Source organism: Colletotrichum aenigma (assembly GCF_013390185.1).
Source record: "Colletotrichum aenigma strain Cg56 chromosome Unknown KSG_Cg56_contig02, whole genome shotgun sequence".
NCBI classification, from domain to species: domain Eukaryota; kingdom Fungi; phylum Ascomycota; class Sordariomycetes; order Glomerellales; family Glomerellaceae; genus Colletotrichum; species Colletotrichum aenigma.
Genome location: NW_023500908.1, coordinates 382,144 through 394,549, shown reverse-complemented (window position 1 = coordinate 394,549; position 12,406 = coordinate 382,144). Strand labels below are relative to the sequence as shown.

The following is a 12,406-nucleotide window of genomic DNA, read 5'->3' as shown; positions in this document are numbered from 1 at the left end:
AGAAAGCATGTCGTCGCCACCGTAGGTGAGTGTCATCGCAGAAGCCGAAAAGGGGCCGGCTTAATCAATGGGACCAAGCTGTTCCACACACGACGACCTCAAGTCAGCACCTGGGGCAAACTCAAATGTTTTCGATGACACGAGAGTTGATGGCTTGCTGGAAGCCGGAGTCCTGACCTCCAAAGTCATTGTAGCTGGCGTCACCGCCATGGCCACTCGACTCGCCGGTGGTGTTCTTGGCGAGGGCCTGCTGGATGTCTGGCATGGTCTGGTTCGCAGCAGGCAGGAAAATGACCTTGCTGTTGGCAGACTTGGCCATCGCCTGCATGGCCTCGAGGTAGCGGATTTGCATGGCAGGAGCGGACGACAGAATGTCGGCGGCCTGGCGCATAAGCTTGGCGGATTCAACCTGCAGGATGTGTTAGTGACGTTCGGGGTTGCGGAAAGGGTTCTCGATCGAAGCTTACCTCGGCCTTGGCGGCAATGATCTTGCTCTCACCAATACGCTTGCTCTGGGCGGCCATGGAGAGCGATTCCTGCAACTCCTGGCTGAAAATGATGTCCTTGATAAGCATGCTCTCAACCTGCACACCCCACCCGGCAGCAACATCCTCGATGATCTCTCCAATAGACTGGGCAATCTCCTCGCGGCGCTCGATGACATCCTGCAGGATGCGGGCACCGACGACGTGGCGAAGGGTGGTCTGGGTGCGCTCCATCAGAGCCTGGCGGACGTTGGAGATGCCGAAGGCTGCTCGGTGCGGGGCGACAATGTGGTAGTAGATGACTGAGGTCAGGTGGAGGGTGACGTTGTCCTTGGTCATACAGGTTTGCTGAGGGACTTCGGCAGTCTGAATCTTGACATCGACCTGAATGAGCTTCTCGCTGAGAGGGTTGACCTTGACAAGACCAGGGTCGACGGCCTTGTAGAACTTGCCAAACTTGGTAACGAGACCAACGTTACCCTGCTGGACGTTCTTGTAGGGGTTCGGGCAGACGACGCAGCAGGGGATAGCTCCCATGGTACCAATGCAGGAACCAACAGCGTTGACTGAATGATTGTTAGCATGAGGCGCAAAGATATAGACGACAAGGGCGATGCTCACTCATGGTGCCGTACCAGCCCTTGGGGTTGGCGTCGTTCTCGACGATTCTGGCATAGCTGCGCTGAAGGTCCTCCTTGGTGGGAGGTTGAACGGTCATGCCGCCTTGGGCCTTGAATCCAACGTTGCCGTTGTTGCCGCCGTTGGTGTTGTCTCCATGGCGTTCCTGGTAGTCGGGAGCGCGGCCCTTGCCGGTGGAGGAGCTCTCGTGCTGCTCGGGGTTGTGTGTGGGAGCGCTCATTGTGGCGGGGGAATGCGATCGGGTGGACGAAGTGGTTGCTTGTAGCAGACCGCGTGCGGAGTTATTGTCAGGTGAAGAAGATTGGTTGTGATGAGAGGTGTCGGAAGCTTCGTGGATTGAATCGGAGCGTTGAACCATTGAAAGAGGAGTGGTTTAAGGATGTGGGAAGACGGGGACGGGAGTCTTAAGTAGCAGATGTGTCACGGTAGAAGAACAGATGTCTCGAGGATGGAAGACGGCACGACTAGGGCGAGAGTGACAATGGAGGATCATAGATGGGGAAACGTGTGCCGGGGTTTGAGTGTCACCTCAAGGTAAGGTAAGGTAAGGTATCGGGCGGATGAGGGCTGTGTTTGCGCCCAGGAGCTTTTGGTCTCTTGGGTCTTGGGCCTGCTGCCTCTTGGGTGTGGAGAGCTTACCTTTTCCACGGGCAATGCCGGTACGTACTGCGCCAGTATCGTTCTCATTGGTCTTTCTGGTCACACTGAGCGTCGATTGCCACTGGTGATAGGCTGATGGCGAGCTGCATCTGCGCGCGAGGAAGGGGGGAGAAGGAACCGGCAAAAGTGGAGCAGGGTCTCGTGCAGGTGGTGTGTTTGGCAGGGATACCAGCTAGACGTTAGTGTAGTGCTGTTGGCCTGAGGTGGGACCTCCCTCGTTAACCTTGCGGGGCCCTTCCACCAAGTGAACTCCCCAAAGTGCCCGACAGTGGAGAGAAATCAGCAAGGTGAGCATCCAAATCCAAGACACAGCCCGCGATGCCAGCGATGCCTGCGACTGCGACCAGAGTCAGACTTTGCGAATCCATTCCAACACCGAAGTTCTCACTTCTGTAGGGCGACTGGCCCGTGCCCCTTGCTCTGAGGAAGCCGCGATGCTTCATTGCGCACTGCAGACCATCCACTCGGCACGGACATGAGGGGAAGGGCCTCAAAATTGACGATACCTTATCACGACGATACAACGGCTTGACTTTGGTGCCGCCACCAATCATCAATCGACCATCTTACTGATCAATGACAGTGTCTCCCGGCTCGTCTCTTCCGCAGACCGAGCACTGCGCCCGATCAACCCGAGCAGATTTGCCTTCAACCTTTAGCTGCCTTTGGCGCCCATCACGAAATACGGTCGCCTAGCTGTGGCCAATGTGTTTGTTGGTTGGCTTGGTGGGAAAAAGAAGAAAAAGGCACATGCCACAATTATCTTGAGCGAGGCGATTTTCTGCTCAGCCCTGCTTATCCTTCGCTGCCTAGACAACCACGACCCCGACGACCCCATCGACGACCAAAATCACAACGATTGCGAGGTACTTTAGCTTATTCCATCCGAATCAGCATTGGCTACACAACAAGCCGTGCGAGCCAGTCACCCGCCAGGGAGGAACAGACAGACATGTCTCTCCACATCCAAACGCCATCCCATCTCGACTCCACGTACCTGCCAGGGGTCTCTACTCAATTTGCGCAATCATCGGAGAGCATCTTTTGCGAACGGGAAATGTTTCACAAAACATTCATCTCTGTGTCATGATATTCGAAACCCTGTCGCCTCCTCGATGCGACCCGCCAATCACCATCGCCTTTCGGTGCCGAGTTCCGCCAAGGGAGGGCACGGCAAAATCGGATGATATCATGGAACCACACGCCGAGAATGAATGCCACCCTACGGCCATCATTTGCGCCGTCCCGGCTCCAAAGGCATCGTGACAAACCTCGCGCCGTTCTCGGCTGCCCAGATGCCATGCCATGGTCAAACTTTCTCGCAACTCCGAGGACTACCGGCATGGATGACTTCACTGTCAATCCGTCAAAGCCTCACTACTGCAATGCGCCTCCTCCCGACCGCATCCGCCTCACACTCGCTCCCACGCTCCCAGCGTCAACTGTGCCAAATTCCAAAGTCTCTTGGCTCGCTTACTCGCCCCGCTTTACTTACCGACCGCTGCGGCGCCCAGCTTCTTAGGCAACACCATTGAGACCACCAGCCACCGTGTCGGCCAATGCTCGCCGGCGCCCGGTCTCCACACTGCCGAATGTGGCTGTAGCGTCTCGCCGGCACGCCAACACGCGTGACCCGACACTGCCTGCCAATATTTGCGCCCGACGACCTCGGAGAGGGCTTTTTGTCTTTGACAATCACAATCTCCAACACTAAACAGCTGTTGACATCATCTCTCTCAAGGGCCTCAATTCTCAATCTCGGCTGATCACCAGGGCGATCAGAAGTGCCACATGGTGCCAAATGCAATTCTGGCTTAATCTATGTTAGGTATGCTGTTCTCAACACGTTCTCCCCGGGTTCTGGTCACATGGCTCCGCTTCAGTCACTGAAGATGTCCACGAAACGGCATTCTGAGTTTCGCAGTCGACACGTGGCTCAAATTTTACAGACACTGTGGCAATGAATTACCTTTTCGAAGAATTCTAGAGTTCTTTCCCTCTCGAAAAGAACAGGTACCCGTGGGAAAGCTCTCTTCGCATCAAATTCCAATCAGCTGATGCAGCGTATGCCAAGCACATGGAACCCACTCTTCGAATCCTTCCAGAAGCCTTCCAGTTCCGCCACCCCTCTCCGCATCCAACCACACAACACCGTCATCCTGGAAATCGTTGAAGCCTGGAGTTCCACCATCTCCATCAGACACTGCAGATCCTCACTCTCACATGGATCTTTTACACGGCCACGGCCGCGGCCAACACCAGCGCCTTCCGACTGACTTTCCCTCGCAACCCTGACGGCTCGCGTTCCACCATCTCGGCCGAGCCGCTCACCCAGATCGTGGGGATCACCAGGCTAAGCCACGACCAAAGTTCCGAACTAGAGGAATCTCACCCTTCCAGGAACCTTTCTAGAAGCACTGAAATGCATTAAATATGGAGCTAAGCTCGAATGATGATGATGACGTTGTCGGAGAATATCGCAATTGAGTTGCTGATAACCTAGCGCTGCATTCTGCAGTGCCCCTGAATCCTACCAGCGCCGATGCTACCAAGAAAGAGAAGCCTACTAACACCAACGAGGCAGACAGGACACACATTACCCGCCTCTCGCCCCACATAGACCGTCAAAGTCCTCGACAATGGCGGCATGGTCCATTTTCCACGTTGGGCTCATCGACACCATCTAATCACCTTCCAGTAGCTTCTCGTCCTCGATGCTTCTTCGCGTCTTGTCGTTCGTGGCAGACCATATGCTTCGGTAAACCCCCTGGGCAGGGTAGGCCACGAGGCCGAACGTGGCTGCCGTGCTCTTCGTCACAAGGCTCACGACGCCCTTGCCCAACCCCTTTACGGCTCCGGCTGCGCCCTGCTCCTCTTTGCCAGTGTAAGTGTGCACGAAGATGTCCGTAAACCCGCCCTTCATGTCGTGACAGAAGGTCTTGCCGGCGACGGACACCCCGCTGCGAAAGTCCTCCACGGCGTCGTGCTTCTTCACGGTATCTCCGTAAAGGTTTGGGACATTTCTGAGACCCTCCGTGACGGCCAGCGGGATATCCACGAATAGACCCTTCGTCGCATTGCCCGCGAGCTTTCCAACACCGTTCGCTGCTGCTACTGCCATCGCTCCTGGCTTGCTGGAGGACTCGTCTCCTCGAGATGAGGATGAAGCCGGGCGACTCATGGGTTTAAGGTCCCCGCCCTCTGGAACGCCTACGCCTGGCAGAGGAAGCATCGCGAACGCCGGTGCTTGAGTGTGTCTGCGAATCTTCTCGGCGTCGGCCTCGGCCTTCTCGTCCAGCTCGCCGTTCGACGGTCGACCGGGCACCGCCAGCTTATCGTTAGACTCGCTGCCTCGCTTGTACTCTTCAAAGGGCTTGACAATGATGTCCGCTGTGGCGCCGGCCATCTTGACTATCGTCGAGATCGAAGCCGCGGATAGTGCCGTCAGGGGGTCCCATCTCTGGTTCTCGATATTCGTCGGTTTCGACCGGTACCTGGTCCGAAAGTGTCAGCGGCGAACTTGCAAAAAGGGTTGGTCGATGCTCACGACTTGAGCTGCTTCCTCTCCACCTTGCCATTTTTCACCAAGATCGAAGCAACCGCCCGGCACATCTTGACCTGCTTCTTCCCCCTGCCGTACATGAGGGCCGCAGGCTGGTCGGGGAAGAAGTCGCACTGCATCTTGGGCTGCGGTAGGTGCCTGTGAAACGAGTCGACTGCAGACTGCACCCCGTTCTCCTTCTCCATGGACTCGGCGAGCTGCCTTGCGGCCGTCACCGCGTCTGGAGATAGACAGTATTGGATCGCGTGGATGAGTTTCTGCGAGGTGAGGGAACGGTAAGGAATCGGATCTGGGCCAGCGCCTGCCTTGGCTATGACGGCGCCCCAGAAGGGTTGACTATGATTCATATGTCAGTCTAGATGTTGTCATCTCAGCAAGGGGCTACTCACTCTCCAAAAAAGGGCACGATGGTCGTTGGCTTCCCGTATCGCAAGCCGCACGCAGTCGTACCAGCCCCTCCGTGATGAACCACAGCAGCAACTTGCTGGAACAACCATTCGTGTGGACAATCACCCACGTAAAATACGTCTGAGGACTCTTCTCCCGTCAAATTACTCCATCCACGCGAGATGATGGCTCTGACGCCAGTCGCCTTGATAGCGCTGAGGACCATGGTCATCAGGCCCTCGATTCCGCCGACTACAATGCTGCCGAAGCCGACGTATATAGGCGGAGGACCAACCCTTAGGAATGCTTCGAGGTCTGGGTCTGGTGTATACGGTGCCGGATCTCGAAAGAAGAAGCCACTGATGTCTATACGACAGTTAGTTGAGTGGCAGTACGAGCTAGGACAGACAAACCTATGTGCGAACCCCAATCGCTGGGTTTCGGAACAAGTGATGGCGACCAGCAATAGGTGAACGGAACTTGCAGAACCTCCAGCAGGCGATGGCCTTCTGTCGAGGGGACCGGCTCCAAGCCTAGTGAGGCAACTCTCCAAGCGTTGACCAAATCTCCTAACCTATTCAATCGTCAGCGGCAAGAACATACTTGAAAGTCACGCAAACCCACCCCTGCCACGTCAGGAACTCCACAGCAGCGTACGACGCAAAGTTTGTGCTCTTCTTATCCTCTTTCGAGTAGCCCACGTTTGCCAGCGGGTGCGGGAAAGCCTTGGTGCTGCTCCACGGCATCGTAAACATCAGGTGGAACGGGATCCCAAGTGCTTGGGCACAGTGCACATGCGCGAAGCTCGGCGGGTTGGCGATGATGGCGTCGGCCACGAAGGGCACGTTAGTCAGCGGGTCCGGGTGGACGCAGGAGCGCCAGAAGCCGTCGAGCATCTCGGTGTACATGTCGCGCTTCCGCTGGATGATGCCGGCGCGGATCTGGGATACTTTCGGGATCAGAGAGGGGGACTCGACCATGTAGGCCATCAGGTCCGCGGGGTCGCCGCCCACGGGGAAGAACTCGAGGTTCGAGTTGGCGAGGACGAAGGAGGAGAATTGGGGGTGCGTTGCGATGCGGACGCGGTCGCCTGATTTGAGGAGGGTGGCGGCGAGGGCGAGGAAGGGTTGGACGTCGCCGCGGGATCCTACGACTTGGATCACGATGTTCAAGGGCATTGGAAACTGTTTTTGAGGTGTGTATTCGGGGGTGTAGGCGGGTGGTGTTTGGTGGGGTTGGGATGTTGAGGATTCATCTGGATGGTTAGTTTTTTTCCTTTGGAGAAGCTTACACTGAGGCCTGAGCGTTACCTTCAATGTAGAGGTCCTCCAGGCCGTAAACTGAAGCCTTTGATGCCCGTGAGGAGTCGAACGTGTCTCTGTCTTGGTTGCCCATAGCGGCTATCACGTGTGAGATTGGTATGAGAAGGTTTGCCAGGTCAGAGAAGGAATGGAGGGTGGGAGGACAGCGGCAATGTCCATACTTAAGCATATGGTGACATGCCAGCCCACAGAGGGGCCGACGCAGCTGCCGCCCTGCCCTGATAAGCAGGGGAGCCGGCTCTACTTAGCCTGCGGCTGTCACAGATGCGAGTTCCGCGCTTGAGTACGCAGCCCTAGGGTGTTCGGGATGCCCGTGGAGTCTAGTTGGCCCAACCCTGCCAGGCTGAGGTAGTGGCTCTGCCAGAAGTGTCCCGTTTGTTGAGCGGGTTGCCTATTTGAGGTCGCTGTGTTTGATCGGACAGAATGGAGGCGTGAAAATTTTCGTTCCGGGCCTCCAAACACCGAAAATACCCCTATTCGCAACTATGCTGTTGGAAAGATCTCGATTATCATTGTACTGAGGACATTGATAAGTCGCCCCTTGTCACGATCTACGTATTATTACTGTGCGGTGCTCAAGTCTATCTGCCGCTCGCCTCTTGCCAAATCTTGCCTCAAATACCTGGATCTAGTATTACAATGATGACTCGAATCTCAAGCATTTTGAGAATCTCTGCTTTGAAGCTCCTCCGAGTTGGTCTTGTTCCTCTCTGGCACTGTTCTGGTGAGCTTCCTAGACGCACAGCACCAGGCGCAGCCGTGGATAGCGTTGAAGAGATACAACACCATAAGCACGCCCGCGATCCATGATCCCGCTGTCAGTCTTGATTTTGCTCCGCCGGTGACTGCTCTTCCTTCTCCTGTTGTTATGACGTCCGAAGCTGAAACGCCGGCGAGTGCGGCCCAGAGGACAGCGAGGACAAAGTCCCAGACGCACCAGACTGCGTGCGTGACTGTCGCAATAACGTGGTACGCGCAGGTCAGAATAGATAGGACTGCCGGGACGAGGGCGAAGATCCAATCCGTGCGACCGATTTCCGGGGACTGGTCCCAAGAGGCGAGGGTCGCGGCGTAGAGGCCGATGACGACGATGGAGAGGATGAATTGGAGGATTCGGAGCGTTGCGCGGACTGCGAGGCCAAAGGGGCCTCCGAGGTCCCAGTAGTCTCTGATCATGATTTTTTGTTGTTTGGAAGAACTTTGTGCGGGTGGATGGTAAAGGATGTAGTGGTATTGGTGGGGGATGTGGGAGTTGATTTCAGGGGAGGAGACTGGAGGTGGATGTAGGAAGAGCTAGGCCTCGGTAGTCCTTCCAGAAGGTTTTTGAATTCAAGGAGAAGAAGAAGATGGAGAAGAAGGAGTAGAAGGAAAAGGAAAGAAAAATCAATCGCAAGAGTCTTCAGCCGTCTGTGAACGTGTAAGTCGTCAACAGGGGCTTCCGACTCGCGCAGTCCAACCAATCGCATAATTTTCGTATTGAATACGAATATTCGTCGTGCTGGGTGATGGTCTCGTCCCCACCGCCCCTGCTTAGCCTCAGCCTTTCCCCTCTCTCTTTTCTATTCATGTCATTTCGAAAGACATGGTCGTCTCAAAAAGTTCCATATCTTAGTAAAGGGTTCCTGCAGATGGCTGGCGCGGTGGATGGTTGAGTGGCTCGCATCTGCCGGGACATTGCCGAACGGACCCCAACTACAGATGACCCTCGCCCGGATGGACTCAACCAAAGACTTACGGAGAATATTCCGTTTTGGTCGCCTGGAACTCTTTCTACGAGTCTCTTGGTGTTGTTACCTAGTGACTTAAAGACCGATGCCGGTCCAAAGGGAGCCTCGGCAGGCTTCCCCATTGTTTATAGCATAGCCCAACAAACGTCACCCCGGTGTTATATATCGAGCACGAGATTGAGCTGAGGGGCAGCATGAGATTATTACCCCAGAGCCGCTGAGCCTCATTGCTAAACGAACGAGAGTCGTCGGGTTCGAATACGAATATTCAGTGCAGGAACGGGTGAGGTCTAGAAATATAAATTGTTACCAGAAGAGACAAAGCGAACTAACTGACAGAGGCACAGCATACACTCCTTACTTCTTTGGGATAATTCATCATGGCAACCACTGCCGTACTTTCGTTCTTCACACTCTTGTCCGCTGTTGGCGGTGTTTCTGCGCAGCAATCCTGCAAGGTCACACCGTTGGATACCGCTTGGCCGTTCGACGCCGACTGGGCTGCTCTGAACACCACCATCAACGGTGCCCTCATCAAGACTATCCCGGTTGCCTCTTCTTGTTACTCTGAAAATCCCTTTGACTCCTCGGAGGCATGCGAAGATGTCGAAAAGGGGTGGACGAGTTCTGATTTCCACGCTGCTTTCCCCGAATCTATCGACTACCCCCTTTACGCCAACAACTCGTGTCTACCTCCCAGCGCGACGGGATACTCGGCCGCCCAGGTCTGCGAACTGGGTGGCTTGCCTGAGTATATTGTCAACGGCACCACGGAAGAGCAAGTCGCAGCTGCCATGAGCTGGGCTAGCAAGCGGAACATTCGCATCGTGATCAAGGGGACTGGCCACGACCTCAACGGACGGTACGTCTCTATCTTCTGAACTGTGGCAGGCTATTGCTGACGAAACGAATAGCTCTTCCGGCGCCTACTCGCTGTCTATCTGGACTCCCAATTTCAACAAGCTCGAGTTCCAACCCGTGTGGATAAACCCCGGGGACAACACTACCGAAGTCGCCATGATCGTTGGCGCCGGCAACAACTGGGGTTCCGCCACTCGCGGCGCGGCAAAGTACGACAAGGTTCTCGTCGGCGGCACCGTCGAGTCCGTAGGAACGGGAGGCCAGATCCAAGGAGGCGGACATGGGCCCCTTTCTAGCACCTTCGGACTCGCAGCGGACCAGATTCTGCAGGCTCGCGTGGTTACGACAGAGGGTCAGATTCTCGTTGCCAACGACGCCCAGAACCAGGACCTCCTCTTCGCCGTCCGCGGAGGCGGAGGCGGTCAGTACGGTCTCGTTACGGAGTACGTCCTCAAGGCTCACACTCCTCCTGGCAACGTCGTTTCCCTCAATATCGCTCTGTCCACAGATAACAACGACACTACCGCCAAGGAAGCGACCTGGCGCAGTTTTGCGGCCCTCCTGGCGAGCATCCCTGATCTGATGGATGCGGGCTTGACCGGGTCCGCACTCTTCAGTACCGATGCCCTTACAAACGCTTCGCTCGCCGCCAACGTCACGCATAAGGTCTCGGGCTCGCTGGGATTCTTCGCGTACAACACCACCGCCGAGAAGATGACTTCACTCCTAGAACCCGTCAGAGACCGTATGCTCGCTGCAGGAGGAGGCAATGGCTCCGTCTCAGTCACGCTGGGCGAGCCCTCTGTGCAGCCTGACTTCATCAGCCTCTTCGAATCCGTCAACGGGGCGTCTAGCGCAGCGGGAGCCTACAGCTTGATGACCAGCCGCCTTCTGGGCCGCAAGCACCTTAGTGATATCGAGCAGCCCACCTTGGTCTCGTACTTGAAGCAGATTATGCAGACTCAGAACCCAACGGGCGGAGGCATGATGGTCATCGGGCTCCAGGGTGGCCCCGGGCCGCGCAGTGTGCCGGAAAAGATGCGCGGCGCCGTGAACCCCGTGTGGCGATCGACCTACATCCACATGATGAGCTACGGAGCGTCTATCGACACCACCAACGCTTCGCCGCAGGAGGCGCTCGATGTTGCCGCCAAGTGGCTGGAGGAGACCAAGGAGCCTATCTGGAGGGTGTGGGCGCCTGGTTCGGGGTCTTATATGAACGAGGCCAATGCGTTCAATAGTCAGTTCAAGGAGGACTTTTACGGCGAAAGCTATGACCGTCTTCTTGAAGTCAAGCGCAAGTACGATCCGACAGAGAGCCTTTTTGTGTTGGCTGGTGTTGGGAGTGACGCGTGGAAGTACGACCTCAACAGCGGCAAGCTTTGCAAGACGGCCTGAACTGTGCAAAGAATGATGTTTCTTGGGCAGATCTGATGCTGCTCTTGAATGATAGAGGTTCGTGCTGGGTATATAAATTCGCTTCAGTGTACAAATAATTGAAATATCTTCGGGCAACGACGGTATTGTCTTCAGTCGTCACTTCGTTTCTCGTCATCTCTCGACCTGTCGTCTCCTCGCGTCGATTCCTCTCTTCGTCGACCATCGTCACGGCGTCTCGAGGTTGAATCTTTCTCACGTCGCTCTCTGTGTCTTGGGTGGCCCCTCTCATCGCGGCTTCCATCTCTGCGATGAGAATTTTCGCGCCGTCTCCCTTCTTCGCCATGTCTGCTCCTCCTCTCATCTCGGCGGCGATCATCACCACGGTACCCGTCGCGGTCGCCCGTGGACCTGTGATGGTCGCGATGACGACGTTCCCTGTCACGATCACGGTCACTGTCTTCCCTATCGCGATGACGATGTCCCCTATCGTCTCTGCTCTTCTCACGATCGTGCCGTTCCGATCCTCTCCTGTGATCCCTCTTTTCCCTTTCGTGCCTCTCCTTTCGCTTCTCCTCCCCACGAAGCTGTTCGAGATCCCTTTGCCGCTCGGCCTCGACTTTCTGCCTCTCCTTCTTCACCTCTCGGACCTTGGCGGCACCTCTTTTCATCATTGCCAGCGGGTCACTCGCTACGATCCTGTCGGCATCCCGCTTCTTCCGCCCCGGGTCCTCGTTTCCAAAGGCATCTTTACCTGGTGGTTCCGACTCGGCGAGCTCCGCTCTCGACCCAGAGTTCGCGTACCAAGCAGCTCCCAGGCCGTCCTTACCTGCCGCATTGGAGAAGCGCATGGTGTACTGATCCTCAAACTCCTTATTCTTCTTTGCGGCCTCCTTCTCAGCCTCCTCGTTCTTGAGATGCCGACCCTGCTTGCGCTCCTCGCCAAATAGGTCAATGTGCCCTGTGCGGTCGACGATAGGCGCGGAGCTTGTTGACTTGCGCAGCGTGTCGTTGGCTGCTTGCACCACATCGGAGCGCTCTTTCGCGACGCGTAACTCGAAGTCGGTGTCGTCTTCACCAGCGCGCTTGCGCTTCTTCCGCTCTCTGGGACGGCCTTCCCCGTCGCGGTCTCTGGCTCTGGGCTCCGAGTCATCGGTCTCAGCTGGCGGCAACGGGGGCGGCACCTCGCCGCGGAGGATAGCTAGACGGCGCTCGGCATCGATCTCCTGCATGCGCTGCTCCTCGGCCTCCTCCTTGGCCTTTGCGGCGGCCTCATCGCGACGGACGCGGGCGATGTTGTCTGCATTGTAGACGTTCCAGGACTTTTTACCCAGCAAATGGCTAGAAAGAGTTAGCGTAAACGATCGGTTCGAGATATATGTGCCG

At 56.2% G+C, this 12,406-nt stretch overlaps 4 protein-coding genes across 4 annotated transcripts; 1 reads left to right on the top strand and 3 right to left on the bottom strand.

The window, feature by feature from the left end:
• Positions 1 to 121: 121 nt before the first annotated feature.
• Positions 122 to 1,344, bottom strand: MIMI_R614 (putative band 7 family protein R614; the record flags this gene model as incomplete). Its single annotated transcript, XM_037317392.1, has 3 exons — positions 122 to 409; positions 468 to 1,051; positions 1,107 to 1,344. The coding sequence occupies 3 exons, from the start codon at positions 1,342 to 1,344 to the stop codon at positions 122 to 124; spliced, it is 1,110 nt and encodes a 369-aa protein (XP_037184119.1).
• Positions 1,345 to 4,467: 3,123 nt separating this feature from the next.
• Positions 4,468 to 7,128, bottom strand: UGT80B1-3 (Sterol 3-beta-glucosyltransferase UGT80B1; the record flags this gene model as incomplete). The annotated part of the gene is made up of 6 exons (XM_037317391.1): positions 4,468 to 5,278; positions 5,332 to 5,682; positions 5,736 to 6,099; positions 6,147 to 6,307; positions 6,358 to 6,988; positions 7,044 to 7,128. 6 exons carry the CDS (start codon positions 7,126 to 7,128, stop codon positions 4,468 to 4,470), a joined length of 2,403 nt encoding a protein of 800 aa, XP_037184120.1.
• A 581-nt stretch (positions 7,129 to 7,709) lies between these two features.
• Positions 7,710 to 8,231, bottom strand: CGCA056_v002131 (uncharacterized protein; the record flags this gene model as incomplete). Its single annotated transcript, XM_037317390.1, has 1 exon — positions 7,710 to 8,231. One exon carries the CDS (start codon positions 8,229 to 8,231, stop codon positions 7,710 to 7,712), a length of 522 nt encoding a protein of 173 aa, XP_037184117.1.
• Positions 8,232 to 9,162: 931 nt separating this feature from the next.
• apf9-1 (FAD-linked oxidoreductase apf9) lies at positions 9,163 to 11,041 on the top strand (the record flags this gene model as incomplete). The annotated part of the gene is made up of 2 exons (XM_037317389.1): positions 9,163 to 9,644; positions 9,697 to 11,041. 2 exons carry the CDS (start codon positions 9,163 to 9,165, stop codon positions 11,039 to 11,041), a joined length of 1,827 nt encoding a protein of 608 aa, XP_037184118.1.
• Positions 11,042 to 12,406: the final 1,365 nt, after the last annotated feature.